Source organism: Ctenocephalides felis, unplaced genomic scaffold, assembly GCF_003426905.1.
Source record: "Ctenocephalides felis isolate EL2017-DRISC unplaced genomic scaffold, ASM342690v1 CF-g0.4_SCAFFOLD_01886, whole genome shotgun sequence".
Lineage (NCBI taxonomy): Eukaryota > Metazoa > Arthropoda > Insecta > Siphonaptera > Pulicidae > Ctenocephalides > Ctenocephalides felis.
Genome location: NW_020538040.1, coordinates 158,039,476 through 158,056,929, shown reverse-complemented (window position 1 = coordinate 158,056,929; position 17,454 = coordinate 158,039,476). Strand labels below are relative to the sequence as shown.

Here is a 17,454-nt window from a genome sequence, read left to right as displayed (position 1 = left end):
TTTAAGTAATTAAGCGTAATTAAGTTTGAATATGTGGGGTTGTAGTCTAGTAGCAAGCATAATCATAAAGTCCAGGGTTCAAGTCCGCGATTCGGACAACAATGATATCAAGTAGAAGTGAAAATATAGATGAAAACATTTATAGTAGAATATCAGAGTAAAATCTTTCATTTGTTGCTGCAATAACTTAAAAAATAAATAATTTAGCAACATAGTTCAGTAGAAATATCACAACCGATTATAGAATTCTCAGTTTTAATTGCCATTCAAAAAAGAAAATTTTCAGATGTATTTCTATAACAGTCCTATAAATAAATTAGTAGTTATATAACTATCACTCATAATTATTAATAACATGATTAAGTAATTATAACCTTATTTATTTACAAAAATATACAAATATACAACAACATACAAATAGTTAATTAAATAACAATTATAAAATTTAGCGCACATAAAAATTATCAGTTCAAGTATTGCTTTATAAACTATATAATTATATATATAGGAACAATTAGCTCTAACAATAAATGCACATCTCTTTTTTAAATACTATCACTAAATTGTGAACATTTCCGAAAACTTCAAATGAAGTTAGTTTCTTATATCTAATGAAAAATGATGTTAAAAATCTGCCCATCTCGATCAAGATTATGATGTGCTGCATTCTTATTGTTGTGCAGATTAAGAAAATATTTTCACATCCAAATCAAAACAATAAGTACATCCAAATATAAGGCACATGGTTTACAGAAAAGATTACGATCCAAACATTATATTGGCTATTAACATACAAACAAAGGCATTGTGACAATAATGCAAGCATTAAATGTTACCAAGTAGAATTTTATGGAAATAATGTTAAAAATAGTTTGAAATAATATTAAAAAATAGTTCAATCGCATATAAGATTTGAGAATTGAAATTAAAATGAATGGAAGTAAGAATAGAAGTAATGAAAACATAAGAAGAGGATAGAAGATACAATGATAGATAGTAAAAGAAGAAAAAAAAGAAGAATTAAGGTTACGTTAAAGAGAACATAGAATGAAGAATAGAATAGAATAAAATATAAAATAGAAGGAAGAATAGGATTTATATAAGGAAAATAGTATGAACCTGAAGATTGTATTGAAATTAAAGTATTGTATTGAAATTGAAATATATTGTAGGTGGCTAAATGCTCGAGTAAGCGAGGCCAATAAAAACAAATACAAAAAAAAGGTGAAAATTTAAGTACTAATAATCTAGAATTATGTATCTGAGCTATAAAACCTTTTATACATTTATATAATATAAAATTTAAAGAGGAAATAAGTTGAATAATAGTTTATAATCAATGATTAAACTAAACATACACTGGAAAGAATGGTTCTTTTTTATGATAGGTTCAGTGTTATACTTTAATTGCTTAGCTTCCCCACTTTTCTTTTTGTCACAGTAGTCAGACTTACCTCCAGTTTCTTGACTAACTTGATATCAGATATTAACATGTCATGACTGACTGCTTTGCACATATCATAAATGGTTAAAGCTGTAATAGCAACAGCCGTCAAAGCTTCCATTTCAACACCAGTTTTGCCTTCACATTGTACATTTGCAGTAATGACAACAAAATCATCATTAAGTACAGTTTGGACATCCACATGTGAAAGATTTATATTATGGCACAGAGGTATAAGGTCAGAGGTTTTCTTAGAACTCATTACACCCGCAAGTTTGGCAACGGATAACACATCGCCTTTCTTCATTCCATTTTCTTTGATAAGCTGAGCTATTTCTGAACCAACATACACTTTACCTGTTGCTGTTGCATTTCGTTTTGTTACTTGTTTGCCGCTGATGTCCACCATATGTGCCTCTCCTTCGGAATTCACATGTGTTAATGATGAGAATGTCCTAATGTAGTTCTGATGAACCATATTATGGGCAAAAAGATGACTTAAATTTGTGTTTAATGGAGATTGAGGATGAATTCGGTTGATTTTGATATCTGAAAGCAAAATTAACAAAAATTATTAATACAAATCCTTATAATATTGGAAAATGGAATTGCATGTTTATTGGTAAAGAAATCCATTGGCATTCATATGAGATAAGTCAATAAAACTTAAGAAAAAAAAAAAATATTAACCAATGCAATATATTAGAACGCAGCTTTTATATGTCCCATATAAAGTACAAGTTACTTTTTTATAAGATTGCAGGATATGATGATCAACGTCTGCATTCCTCTAAATCAAGAGTTTGCAAAATTATTTTGAATCATTAATTCCAAAATACCGCACATGCATTACATGAAGCACACACAAAAAAAAATGAACCAACTACATTTTATTCCGAAATACCTTTTTTATATTTAAGTAAAATCAGCCACCAATTAGTATCATAGGACGATTTTCCATAAATGATAGATTCTGCATGCCTAAAAAAAGCAACTCGATAGAGAACATATTGTTAAATGTAACATTCAATCAATAAACCCATTACATGGAACACTACATAAATGCTAATGTATTCTGAAGCTAGTTAAATTGTTATTCAAGATTTTTAAAAGTTCCTACCTGCATGCTGTTTTTTCTTCCTGAATACTGTAGCTCCAATAAGCGCAACTAGATCATCATGTTTTGTTCCAGCACGAATTGCATCTCGTAAGGATACTTCAGCATTTCCAAACAAACAGACCTAAAATTTGTATAAAATATCAGGTTTTTTTTTTCTTAAAAAAATGTACTTTAGCCTAGTGTACTTTAGTATTATTTTTAAAAAAAATTGAACAAACATGTATTTATAAGCTATTTAAATCAAAACTCGTCAAGGCAACTGAATGACATGTAAAAGCAAAGTGATAAAAGCGAAATGGCATAAGAAATGTTGTGTAAATTACTTCTTACCTTCAAATTGCCATCAGCAGTGACACGCAACCTATTGCATGTTCCACAGAAATGTTCAGACATTGAAGTAATGAATCCAACTTGACCACGAAAGCCTGGTACAGCATAAGCTTTTGAAGTATCATTTGGACTATTTTCAAGAGGTTTGAAATTGCTCCATTTTGACCTGATCATTGACACCAAATCTTTATAAGCAACCATTTTCTCAGTTTTCCACTTATTTCCTGAGAATGGCATGTATTCAATAAATCTAACATCCACATTCCGATCTTCGGTAAACTGTACAAAGTCTAGTACTTCATCAGCATTGAAATCTATAAATGTAAACAGTTCTTATTAACTAAATTATAATATATTGTCTCTCATTTTCATTCATGTCTAATCGTTTCCTCTAAATCAATGTTTTACTTTCCTCAACAACTGCAGTATTAAAAGATAATTTATTTGAAGTTGAGTTTAATGTAACATATTTAATGTTAAGATTAATATTGAAAGTACTTATTAATATTTAATATTGCTTGGGTATTGTATACCAACTAATATATTTGTTATAATAATTGTGTCTGTTATAAGTTAAATCCCATGCTTAGGGCAAATCAAATAGTATGTTCAAAATTCTTTAAAATGTATTATATTACTCTTATCAGCCGAGTAGATATTTTCATTACGTAAGTGTATATTTTTTGTATCAACATTTAAATAATTTCTTTATACATGCAGTTTATTTTCACATATGCAAAAAATATAGGCAATTTTTTAAGGATTGAAGAAAAATATCCTTACCTTTCATAACAACACAGTTAACTTTAGGTTTGTATCCTAATTGTATGGCCAAATCAATTCCAGCAATGACACGTTCCCAACCTTTACGTCTTGTTATTAATTCATACTTTTGTGGTTTTAAAGTATCCAAGCTAATATTAAGCAAGTCTAAACCAGCACGCTGCAAAGGAACAAGCTGTCTAGTCAACATCAGGCCGTTTGTTGTGATGGCTACAGTTTTAAGACCAGGAATTTTCTTAAGATTTTCTAAAATAGACAAGTGAATATGTAAATATATACATACACACATACATATATATATATATATATATATATATATATATATATATATGTGTGTGTTATATATGTTCCAAAAAAGTAGTGTGTTATGCAAATCTGTGTTATACGGGGCAAAGAACTAGTACAAATAGAGGGGTTATGTTCCACGAATTCAAAAAAACATGCTACATATCATGATATTATAATGAATATTGTTATATTAATTAATTTTTTTCAAGAAGTAATATACATTACATCAATTATGATTTTTTTCATCATAATTAAATGGTATGTGCTATCAAACACGATCCTTTTTTTGCAAGATATTCTCATCCTCTTATCAGTTTTCTGTACTACCTCCAGATCCGTGCATCATTTTTTTCAAATACAATTATATTTGCAATTAGGGGCCGTTCAAGTATTACATAAGCACTATAGGGGGGCGGGGGGGTTGTTGAATTGCTTATTTTGGGTTGACATGGGGGGGGCAGGGGAGCCTGGATGATGATTACGTCATAGGTAGTATTTTTATTTTTTTACATTAATTGCAAAATGTTCACATAAGAATGAATGTAGGGGTAAGAGTTTTGCTTACTTTTGCTGACAAGGGGGATGGGGGGGTAAATAATTGTAATAAAGCTGCTTACGTAATACTTGAACGATCCCTTACTTGCTTTTAGCAAAAGATATTTATATATTTACCACATGCAAAATTACCTGTATTAAAATTTTGTGCTCATTTTATTTAAAGGACTTGTGCTTAAGACTAATTGACTAATTGTTCGGATAAGGCTAGATTTTTTTTCTACAGAACGTACGCGCTCGAATAATAGGTTTCAAATTAGTTATGTTTTGAATTAGTTTCAACACATTTATTGAGCTATGGTACTGCGATTTTACTAATTTTAGAATAAAAAAAGTTTGATTTTCATATATTTTATTATAGTTTTTATTTTAGTAGGGTTCTGCTCAATTCTCAAACCTTGTTAGAGCAAACCTGTGCTTTAAAAGTACCTTGTTATAAGGGAGTATTGTGTTATGGGAGTGTTACCTGTATATATATACACATGTATGTATAATTTTATTTACCAACAATATGTAGCAAATCCTTTCGCACTGTAGGTTCTCCTCCTGTCAACCGTATTTTATCAACACCTTGTTCAACAAATAACTTTGCAATATACAATACTTCGTCTGTTGATAATAATTGGTCCTTAGCAGATAATTGAACGCCTTCGGCTGGCATGCAATATTTACCTAGTGATGAATAAACACACATCAGTAGACAAAAACTTTACAGATACTTTAAGTCATTCATTAATATCAGATTAAAAAAACTATACATATAAACACGACAAATATACAAAAATAAATTAAAATAATATTTTTGATTCTAGTATACAGAGTTTTGATATACAGGTATAAGTATACGAAAATATAGACAGTGTTAAATGATTTTCTGAATAAGTTATAAATAGAATATAATTACTAAATAAAATGTTTCTACTCACACCTTAGATTACATCTTTCAGTTAACGAGATCCTTAAATAATTGTGTCTTCTGTTAAAACTATCAACAAGAGGATCTAACCTTTTTGTACCAAAACGAACCTGAAAATTTGACATTTGACAGTTGTTATTATTGCAAAAAACAAACATGAAGTGCGAGCTAAATGCCAACTTCAGCATTTAAAAAAAGATTGATGGTCTCGAAATGTTTTTTTTATTTATCTATGGTCTCGAAATTATCGATATTTTATCAAAAATAGATATTGGAAAAATTGTCAAAATAAATAATTAATTAATTTTCAAAGGAGTAATAAATCAAAATCAGTGATTTTTATGCTTTTTATTATTAAATAATTGTGATAACCGTAAATTGTTTAGAAAATAGCTAATTTATAAACCATGTATTTTTGACACTTTGTATTTTTGATTTGAAAGTAATTCTCATAAAATTAAGTTAAAATTTTTAAATATTACTTAAACTTTTTAAATATACATGCAAAACTGCACATTTTAGAACAAATATATAAAAATGTTTAATTTAATTTACATATATGTGTATCCATATATTTTTATCTATTATATAAATACACCGCCAATCCAAGGTTCGGTTGCACAACAAAATTGTATATACAAATTCTTCATGCCAATAGTGTTAGAAAAAAATATTCATATGGCCTTAAAAAATATATATGAGTAAGTAAGACACATGTAAACATTGGAGTTGATTACATATGTTTAAATCCGCCTAGTTACAAAACTGAATCATAAAGTATTTTGAAATCGCTGTATGTATGACCTTTTGTGAAAAAATGCTAATAACTCAAATATCTTAATTGTCAATACATATTAATTACTACACGAAATAAAAACTTAAATAAAATTTTAATTTTTTAAAATGCAACTGATAATTTCATAATGTTTTCATAGGAAATATATTTAATTTATTGTCTGATTAATAAAAATTATTTACTTCATTTATCACTTATTTATACCAACCGTTACTTCATTTATCATGGTACTTACGCTTGTGGACAGATATCTCGTTATCATTTCAGGTTGCAAGTTATTAATAAAACTCAACGGTCTCAACATGTTTGATTAAATAAGAACTATTAATAATTTAGTATTATTTACATTGAACAAATTTAAAAATACGTCTACGTAGCGCACGTGTCGGTTTCTTCCGACAAACTGTATACATATTAACATTCGTGCATCTTGTGAATAACAGTGATAAGCGAAAGTTTCTACGAAAAAAACAGGTTCTATCATATTACGCATATCATTAGATACAAGGATATATTAATAATTCAACGATCGATGCCGTACAAAATATGTCCACTAGATGTCAACGATATTTTCGATATAACGATTTATATTTGTAACCAGACTAGTGGTGCATGGCATCGAGCCTTAAGGCAAATTGCTGGTACTTCTCGTAGGTACCGCTATTTGAAATTTTTCAAAGCCTTAAATATGAGATATTTGAGAATTTCGATTTTTTAAAAAATTACGTTCTTGAAAATTTTGTTTTTTTTTTAATTTTTTTTTTTGTATTAATTTTTTTTTATTATTAACTTGCCGTAGGGTAAGTTATAGTAATCGCAAAAAAATCTAAAATATTTTTTTTTATATATCTTTATGTTTCAAAGGTTTCTGAATATTTTGACATACTTTAAAAAAAATGGATGTATGTGTCTGCGGATACAAATTTCCGTCGACGATTTCGGGAACACGGATCAACCGATTTGAATAATTCAAAAAACATTCGATTTGTATTGATAAGGAGACGTGCTGATTAGTTTTTGACAAAGGCAGGTATATTTTTTTTAAAGCAATCGCGCTTCGGAGCTATTTTAGAATGAAACATCGAAGTCACCATGTAACGCAGTGGTTTCCAAACTTATTTGCACCGCGACCGCTTGCTTTAATAAAAAAATTATTGCGTCTCCCTTAATTTTTATAACAATTTAATTTTATAAATACTGAACCGATATTATGAAACTACAAATTAATATGCAATATTATGTAACAATATGCCTAAAAACTAATTATTTTTTGTTTATTTTTTAACATCAGTTCAAAATTTTTTGGGTTATTTTCGAAAATAGTATTCTAGAAACAGATGTAAGCGCCCCTCTGAGAGTGGCGCGCCCCACAGGTTGGAAACCACTGATCTAACGGTTAAGCATTGGTACGGAACACATAGAAATGTTTAATAAGCAAAATTTGTACTTATCAAAATCTTTATAAAATATCTGATAATTTAATGTGCATATGTCTAATGATCATTTTTGTCCGCTGAATGGCATGTTTTTACTTTTTTCATTGAATCTCCGAAATCGCTAGACCTGCCTTCTCAAAAATGTAATCAGCTTTTCATTTTGTCACTACAAATAAAATGCTTTACGAATCATTCAAATTGGACGCTATCTGTTATCTCAAAAATTGAAAAACCATTTTTGGTACTATTTGCCCCGTATCTTCGAAACTGCTGGACCTGCCTTTGCCAAAAGCTAATCAGAAAGTCTCCTCATCAATACGAATCGAATGTTTTTATAATTATCCAAATCGGTTGATCCGTGTTAACGAAATCGTCAACGAAAATTTGTTTCCGTACATACATGCAAGCACACACGCATACATACACATGCATCCATTTTTTATAAAGTTTGTCAAAATGTTCAGAAACTTTTGAAACGTAAAGATAAATAAAAAAAATTATCCTATGGGAAGTAATAAAGCCCCATTAAGACGATAATGTTTAATACGATTACTTTCAAACATGTTATTTCTATCTCGTATAATACGCATTCTCGCTTAAGAGGCATTTTTGGTTCGGTCCGGTACTATATAAGTAATATACATGCCATTATAAGAAATATGTTTATTCACATATGTACATTAAATGTAAAATTAGCACAAAATTACATTTGCTGAATAAATAATTGTATTACTATTTTGTAATCATATAACTAACAAATAAGTTTTGAATTTTAGGTAGAAATTTATCCTTTCTATAAATTCATAATGGTATGTATACGTATTTCTTATTCATTAAACTAGAAGAATTAATTTAATGGCAAAATTTTTAAATATAACTTACATAAAAGAAATTTAAGACCACATATTTTTACTTATTCTAATGGCTGAATATTTTTACTTATTCTAATATATAAAAATATATTTATATGAATTAACTTAAGGGTATGAATAATTTACCCGGATACGAGCACAGCACAATAAATTATTTTAAATATATGATGTCTAATTTCATTATATAAAAAGTCTGTGACCTAAACTACTCTGGTCAGCATCCATGCTTTATTTATTTTTAACGAAATAAAAAAAAATCGTTTATAAAACTATAATAATCAAGTTTTAGTCATATTATTCCCTTTAAGTGTGTAATAAGGGGATAATAGTCATACTTGATAATCTTATTCTGATCTCTTCCAAATATATTAAACACTAGTATTGCCCTGTTTCTCACTTTTACGTGCAATATTATTTTTCCGTTTTATCCTCTTATTATGCTTTCGTTTCAATTTTGCAATATAAACTACTATAAGAAGTAATACAACTCCTATGAGAGCCATAAAAACCCAAGGCAAATTACTGTTTGAATTAGTTTCACTATCTTTTACTTCTTCAGTAATATCGAGTTTCCTTTCAATTTTGGGACGTGATGTTGTCATATTTCTGGCATCATTTGTTGACAAATATTTTATTTCAATTGTTGTCGGAGTTTCTGTTGTTGTAGTAGGAGGAGGCGTTACTTGTTCGCTCATAGAATAATTAGCTAAATAGTCATCAAGTGGAGCATAAAATTTCGTTAAAGCTTCTGATTCAATGTCGTAAATATAAAACAAGTTCATCAAAAGGTCGCTCCATTCTTGTGTTAAGCCAGATCGCATTAATTCACTGTAACAGTTGTAAAATTTAAGTTAATACATAATATTTATGAAAGCAAATTTGTGTAAAAATGCGTATTCATACTTAAGTTTAGTATCTTGTGCGATATGTTTGTCAACGTCAACGCCTTCAGGAGCCTCTCCAATCAATTCAGCAAACAATTGAAAGGCCAATATCACTCCATAAAATTTCCTGTAAAAATAATAATTGAAACAACAAAGTTCATAAAAATTGTGAGTTATAGCATGATAAGTTTAACTTCAACTAAATCACATGTGATCGTTTCTGGTTACTTACGCTAAATATGGTTTATTTTCCAGTACATAAGGATCCCTATAAATTTCGCCTTCGTACGACTCGATCAAAGTGTACTCTTGTCTGATCTCTTTCCAAAGATTAATTTTTTCCTGGACATTATATTCTGAAATATCTTCAGCACTTTCATCTGGATCTAAGAGCCGAAGTCTCCAAGTGTCCACAGCAAGATAATACGGAATTTTAGGCAACGTTCTCAGAGCGTGGAGCAAAAGAATGACCAATTTATCTTGTTCATCATGAACCTTGATTAGAGAATCCAGATGGTGTGTATTTAGTGCCAGAAGAGAACCAAGAATGGGAACAGCTTCTATTGTACCTAAAAATTATTGAAAGCATTAAAATTTATATATTTCAATGATAAAATTTATGCCAAGTTATTTACCAGAATAACGACTGCCATATCTCAGCAGATACGAAGAATGGTACATTTCATCTCCAGAAACTTTTTTTTGCATCACGCTCATGAATGTTTCATGGGCGTCCAAAAAGTTTTGCCATGTCGCATTCTTACAAGTAATCACTCTATAAATAAAATGAAAATATAGCATATTGATTTATAATTATATCCATACTATGAAACTTACATTGTGTTACCGCTTTGACAAAAATCAATAATTTTGCTTGGACAACTTTTGTCAAATAAAGAATCTGTCCAGAATATTTTACTTGCTTTACCCAAATTCAAATTCACTGTCATGTTTTGTGCTAATTGATACATCGACCTTCCTCCTAAATCCTAACAATAATATTATGTTAATTATATAAAAAATAATAATAATATTTAAAATAATTATACCTTCTCACTAAACAGGTCAAAAAACCTTCTGTAGATGTAAGGATGAGGAAGCAGAAAATCGGCGTTTATACTCCAATCTAGACCATCCAATGAACCTTAAAGAAAGAACCATATAAGGTAAAATTGAAAAAAAAGTAAAGAAAATTTATTTAAATGTATACCTAATAAATAGCTGGGAGTAATATTGTATGTAACATCAAAACCATGATACACATTTAACCTATCTTTGATGAAACTGTGCAAACGTTCATATAAAGGTTTTATTTGCGACCACAGTTCATATGCTTTTTCGTATCCTCCTGGAATTTCGCATAAGCTCTCCCAATATTCACGTACACTTGACATTTCTGATTATTAAAAAAAAATCATATGAATATTTGGCAATATGTTTATTCATTATTATCTTACCATTCTTTTCAGATGCTTTCGTGACCAAATTCATATTTTCAAACAACCCATCCCAGTCATAACCACTTTCATTTTCATTCCATAAATCGAAAGATTCTTGAGCCTGTGTTAAATTCTCGTTATTGGCCAGAATAAGATTGATATCTAAAAAGCACATTATTTATATGTTGATGTAATCAATTTAAGTTATTTAAAAATTATATTTTATAGAATAATGTTACCATCATATGTACAGACCCCGCTACCGATATAATCACAAGGTACAGCATCGTGTAACAATTGGTTTTCCGTTTTTTCTACAAAATTGGTAAACTGTAATTGATTGAAAGTTAAAATAATTCTTTGAAATTGGTTAAAAAGTAGATATATCATTTATCAATTGTCTCACATTATCCCAAGATGCTTTATCCATCATGTAGTCACCACGTTTCAGCAGCAACTCTAACTTGCGCTGCAATTCTGGCCCGTACTCATATGAACTATGGCCAGCTAATTCACTTGCAGTCCAGTATAAAATATTGTACATGTCAAGATCTTCATCTACCTATAAAATAAATATAGGTTAATAAATAATAAATATAAAAACTTTCAATTATCATAAAGATTAATACTATGTACCATGTCAAATATTCCAAAATACAACGAATATATTTAAAAAAAGAAGTTTTACTGCAGTACTGAATAAATATTTACAGATGAAACCAAGAGAAACTAATTGTAAGCATTATAAACATACCATATTAGTAAATAGCAGATTGAAAAATATTTAGTTTATAATAAAAGATCAACTTGGCAAATCATTACATCAATCACGAAACGCAGAATAGAAATGTCTCTTTGAACGAAAATCTTATTAATTACGTCTTTCGCAAAAGACTCGCCTTTAATGTACGTAGCCGATTCTGCCTTAAAATAGACCAATGTTATGCAAGGCTATGTAATGCAGCAGTTTTCATATAAAGTGGTACTAAAAACTGTCAAAATCCTGTAGTACTGTGGTTGCTGAGCAGTCAGGCGTTTTAGATAGAACACACAAATGTCGAAAAAACGATGTTATCATAACTAGTTCTTTAAGACAATAATATCTCTGATAATTTATTCTTTACTTTGATTTTAAGAAAATTGACTTGTTGTAGTTGTAAATCATTCACTCATAAATCAACGCAAACTGTAATTAATACTAATAAAATATATACAGCATAATATAAATTTTTATTATAAATCAACGTGAACTGCAATTATTATCATAATACAAAAAAGTATATGGGCCTATTTTGCCGTAAAATAGACTAATATTATGGCAATACTATGTTTCGTAGCATTTTTCATAAAAAGTGGTACTAAAAACTATCAAAATGATGTGTGGTTGCTGTACAGTCAGACGTTTTAGATAGAAAATTCAACCTAAAAACGCAAAAAAAAATATCATAACTGCATCTTTGAGATATGGCTAGATAACATATGAGTGAAGTTGCATCTTATGTGTGAAATGCCTGATTGCACTGCAAATACATGGCATTTTGACAGTACTTAGTAACATTATGTATGAAACCTGGAACGAAACATAGTCTATTTTACGGCAAAATCGGCCTATAAATCTATAAAAAAAATATTACCATACCTGTCGTTGCTTATTTCCATTTGTCTCGATGCCTGCAAGTTGCGCAGCACGATCTAAAGATCTTGCAGCACAAGCATCTTCCATATCCAATTCGGAAAGTTCTAAGTAGATGTCTGCTCCTTCTTCAGTAAGGATTGCTTCCTGATTTGTTTCATCGCAAAAAGTTAGAAAGCATAGTGTAAAAATTAGAACGGAAAATAAATTTGGGCAGTCCGATAGCCAATTGGAAGCGCGCGACGCGCTGCACGCCTTCATACCGCCTCAGCAGGGTAACTGAGAAATGAAGTAAAACTAGTTATAAGAGAAATTTTGCCTTAAGGCAAGTTGCAGTAACATTGCGATACATATGCAATATACATAGTCAATTTAATCAATAAGAAGTGAGATTCAACAATTTAGGTTAAATGTTCCACTATTCATTTTAAAATAAAATTTTTGCTTTTACTTCAAAAATAATCAGTACGTTTTATGATTGATGTCTGCAGACATATTTATAATATCAGTAATTGTATAAAGTAAATTACTTTGTTTAACCTTACTTTTTTATATTTATTTCGTGTTCTAAAAATGTTTTTCATTTAAGTGTGGACGTAAACGGTAATCAATAGCTATACACCGCTTCGAAACACCACAGAACGTGATATGCTTTGGCATAGATTTTGATAAAAATCGCTTAAACACGCGGTGAAATTCTAAACTTTGATGAATTTTTATAATTTAACCTCTTATCGTAGGCCTATAATATATTACTAGGTGTTTTATTCTAGAATACAAAATCTATCGTTATACAAAGTTTTATCAAAATCGTCGAAAAATATTATTTCAACTTTTAATTACAAAAAAATGTTTTGGTTTGAAAAAATGGTTTTTAAATTTTTGAAATCAGTCAAGCCGTTTTTGAGAAAACATCGACGAACGGTCAAAAATCGGCTTACATTCATACAAACTTTTTCTAAATTTGGTCTCACTCGATTCAGAATTACGTGAAACGTCAAGAAAACAATTTGATTTTTTCACGAAAACAAACCTCTCCTTCGGAAAGTTAATAGCTCTGTCCATTTCAGCAATTATATCTTCAAAAAACTAAAATTCTATATTTTTTATATTTTTTTTAATTAATTTTATTTTTGAATAATCAATTTATCTAACGTTTTTCCAGAAATGACCGATAAAATCATATACACTCTTTTCTCTATGGATCAAATAATATGAAAAACAAATGAAGAACGAAAAGCTTCGTAGTCAGATAGTATCATAAAATATTTTTATTCGGGCGCGTGATGGTTTAAAAGAACGTCGTATATTTTACCATTTTATATATTTTTATAGATATTTTTAATAAAAAAAAAATTAAGGTAATTGAGTAGTTGAAGTTGCCGGTGTTATACTACAGCGTTTACTGAAAAACTGTCGAAAAAGTTGTAACTTTTTTTTGGATCTCAGATCGTGTACTGAAAGGAGGACATTTTTCTTCACTAGCTTGACGTTTCGTAAGTACATTTAGGTGTAAATTACATTTAATATTTAATATGTAGTATTTTAGCTTTGCACATAATGTATAGACATTTAAATCAAAAGAAAAGCGGGTGTAAAAATCTATGAGTAACCGTGTAAGGTGTAAGCTTAAAGCAGTGGTTTCCAAGTTGTGGAGAGCTATCTTAGGGGGACGCCATATTGTTGCAAATACTATTTCATTACTAAATACAAATAAAAAAAGTTGAATTAGTGTCAAAAAATAATTAAACTAGTGGTGCATGGCATCGTCCTTAAGGCAAATTGCTGGAACTTTTCGTATCGTAATATATGATTCGAAGAATGAAAATAATCAATAATTGTTTTAATTAATTTGACATAAATTATTTATTATAAATACATACTGTGAACTTGCTTTTGCTTTTTAAATTAGGCGACGAGCGTTTTCTACAAACTGTATATGTTTATAAAAAATTGATTAATTTATTTTTAAGTTTGATTTTTTTTTTGATAATTTAGAATTTTTTTTAAGATACTGATTTTTTTTAGATTTAAAAAAAAATAATAATTTTTTGAGAATTTGGAAATTTTTGAAAATATTTGATTTTTTTTAAGTTTCGAAATATTCTCAAGTTTTTGTAAGAAATCGTTTTTTTAATTTCGATATCTTCTGAAATTTTTCAAAATTCAGTTTTTTTTGAAAATGATGAAAAATTTTGAAAATTTGAATTTTTTGTAACTTCGATTTTTGATTAGATCTTTCGAATAGTTATGGATTTTTAAAAGCAATAGTCCTATCAACGAATGGTTTTTAAATTTTTTAAATTTTGTATATGTTTATAAAAAATTGATTAACTTATTTTTTAAGTTTGATTTTTTTTTTTGATAATTTAGAATTTTTTTTAAGATACTGATTTTTTTTAGATTTAAAAAAAAATAATAGTTTTTTGAGAATTTGGAAATTTTTGAAAATATTTGATTTTTTTTTAAGTTTCGAAATATTCTCAAGTTTTTGTAAGAAATCGTTTTTTCAATTTCGATATTTTCTGAAATTTTTCAAAATTCAGTTTTTTTTGAAAATGATGAAAAATTTCGAAAATTTGAATTTTTTGTAACTTCGATTTTTGATTGGATCTTTCGAATAGTTATGGATTTTTAAAAGCAATAGTCCTATCAACGAATGGTTTTTAAATTTTTTAAATTAGTCAAAAATCGGCATACATTCACACAATCTTTTTCTAAATTTGATCTCACTCGATTCAGAATGACGAGAAACGTCGAGAAAACAATTTGATTTTTTACTCTCCTTCGGGAATTTAATAGCTCTGTTCATTCCAGCAATTATATCTTCAAAAAACTTAAATTCTATATTTTTTATATTTTTTCTAATTAAATTTGATATTTGAATAATCAATTTATCTAACGGTTTTCCAGAAATTACCAATAAAATCATATACACTCTTTTCTCTATGGTTCAAATATTATGCAAAACAAATGAAGAACGAATCAGCTTCGTAGTCAGATAGTATCATAAAATATTTTTATTCGGGCGCGTGATTATTTAGAAGAACGTCGTATATTTTACCATTTTATATATTTTTATACATTTTTTTAACAGAAAAATTTAAGGTAATTGAGTAGTTCAAGTTGCCGGTGTTATAATACAGCGTTTACTGAAAAACTGTCGAAAAAGTTGTAACTTTTTTTTGGATCTCAGATCGTGTACTGAAAGGAGGACATTTTTCTTCACTAGCTTGACGTTTCGTAAGTACATTTAGGTGTAAATTACATTTAATATTTAATATGTAGTATTTAAGCTTTGCACATAAAGTATAGATATTTAAATCAAAAGAAAAGCGGGTGTAAAAATCTATGAGTAGCCGTGTAAGGTGTAAGCTTAAAGCACTGGTTTCCAAGTTGTGGAGAGCTATCTTAGGGGGACGCCATATTGTTGCAAATACTATTTCATTACCAAATACAAATAAAAAAAGTTGAATTAGTGTCAAAAAATAATTAAACTAGTGGTGCATGGCATCGTGCCTTAAGGCAAATTGCTGGAACTTTTCGTACCGTAATAAATAATTCGAAGAATGAAAATAATCAATAATTGTTTTAATTAATTTGACATAAATTATTTATTATAAATACATACTGTGAACTTATAAATGCTCTTTAAATTAGGCGACGAGCGTTTTCTACAAACAACTTTGTATATGTTTATAAAAAATTGGTTAATTTATTTTTTAAGTTTGATTTTTTTTGATAATTTAGATTTTTATTTAAGATTCTGATTTTTTTAGATTTAAAAAAAAAAAAAATTTTTTGAGAATTTGGAAATTTTTGAAAATATTTGATTTTTTGTTTTTTTAATTTTGATATTTTCTGAAATTTTACAAAATTCAGTTTTTTTTGAAAACGATGAAAAATTTCGAAAATTTGAATTTTTTGTAACTTCGATTTTTGAATGGATCTTTTGAATAGTTATGGATTTTTAAAAGCAATAGTCCTATCAACGAATGGTTTTTAAATTTTTGAAATTAGTCAAGCCGTTCTTGAGAAAACATCGACGAAAGGTCAAAAATCGGCTTACATTCACACAAACTTTTTCTAAATTTGGTCTCACTCGATTCAGAATGACGTGAAACGTCGAGAAAACAATTTGATTTTTTCCTCTCCTTCGGGAAGTTAATAGCTCTGTTCATTCCAGCAATAATATTTTCAAAAAACTTAAATTATATATTTTTTATATTTTTTCTAATTAAATTTGATATTTGAATAATCAATTTATCTAACGGTTTTCCAGAAATTACCAATAAAATCATATACACTCTTTTCTCTGTGGATCAAATAATATGCAAAACAAACGAAGAACAAATCAGCTTCGTAGTCAGATAGTATCATAAAATATTTTTATTCGGGCACGTGATGATTTAGAAGAACGTCGTATATTTTACCATTTTATATATTTTTATAGATATTTTTAATAAAAAAATTTAAGGTAATTGAGTAGTTAAAGTTGCCGTAGCTATAATACAGCGTTTATTAAAATCCTGTTGAAAAAATGCAACTATTTTTTGGATCTGACATCATGTGCTGAAGGGAGGACATTTTTTTTCACTAGCTTGACGTTTCGTAAGTATATTTAGATATAAATTACATTTAATATTTAATATGTAGTATTCAACCATTGCATATAAAGTATAGACTTTTAAATCAAAAGAAAAGCGGGTGTAAAGATCTATGAGTAGCCGTGTAAGGTGTATGCTTAAAGCAGTGGTTTCCAAGTTGTGGAGAGCTATCTTAGGGAGACGCCATATTGTTGCAAATACTATTAGTGTCAAATTGTGTCAAATAGTGTCGAATTAGTGTCAAAAAATAATTAAACTAGTAGTGCATGACATCGTACCTTAAGGCAATTTTACCTTAATTAACTATTACCCATTTAACTATTCTTAATTCACTATTTACTAATAACTATT

General features: G+C 28.4%; 1 protein-coding gene and 1 pseudogene across 2 annotated transcripts in view; both read right to left on the bottom strand.

Moving 5' to 3' along the window:
• Nucleotides 1-1,253: 1,253 nt before the first annotated feature.
• On the bottom strand, nt 1,254-6,536 carry LOC113376122 (annotated as a pseudogene).
• A 2,366-nt stretch (nt 6,537-8,902) lies between these two features.
• The window catches only part of LOC113376425 (angiotensin-converting enzyme-like), an 85,808-nt gene continuing 77,256 nt past the window's right edge, over nt 8,903-17,454 (bottom strand). For both annotated transcript variants that reach the window (XM_026616325.1, XM_026616326.1), the window contains 11 exons: nt 12,503-12,775; nt 11,270-11,425; nt 11,103-11,193; nt 10,882-11,025; nt 10,635-10,820; nt 10,474-10,568; nt 10,262-10,413; nt 10,060-10,199; nt 9,657-9,993; nt 9,444-9,551; nt 8,903-9,368 (listed from right to left, as the gene is read on the bottom strand). In XM_026616325.1, the coding sequence (XP_026472110.1) occupies nt 8,909-9,368; nt 9,444-9,551; nt 9,657-9,993; nt 10,060-10,199; nt 10,262-10,413; nt 10,474-10,568; nt 10,635-10,820; nt 10,882-11,025; nt 11,103-11,193; nt 11,270-11,425; nt 12,503-12,757 (2,124 nt within the window). In that variant the 5' untranslated portion in view covers nt 12,758-12,775 and the 3' untranslated portion in view covers nt 8,903-8,908. The remainder of the gene's footprint in view (nt 9,369-9,443; nt 9,552-9,656; nt 9,994-10,059; nt 10,200-10,261; nt 10,414-10,473; nt 10,569-10,634; nt 10,821-10,881; nt 11,026-11,102; nt 11,194-11,269; nt 11,426-12,502; nt 12,776-17,454) is intronic.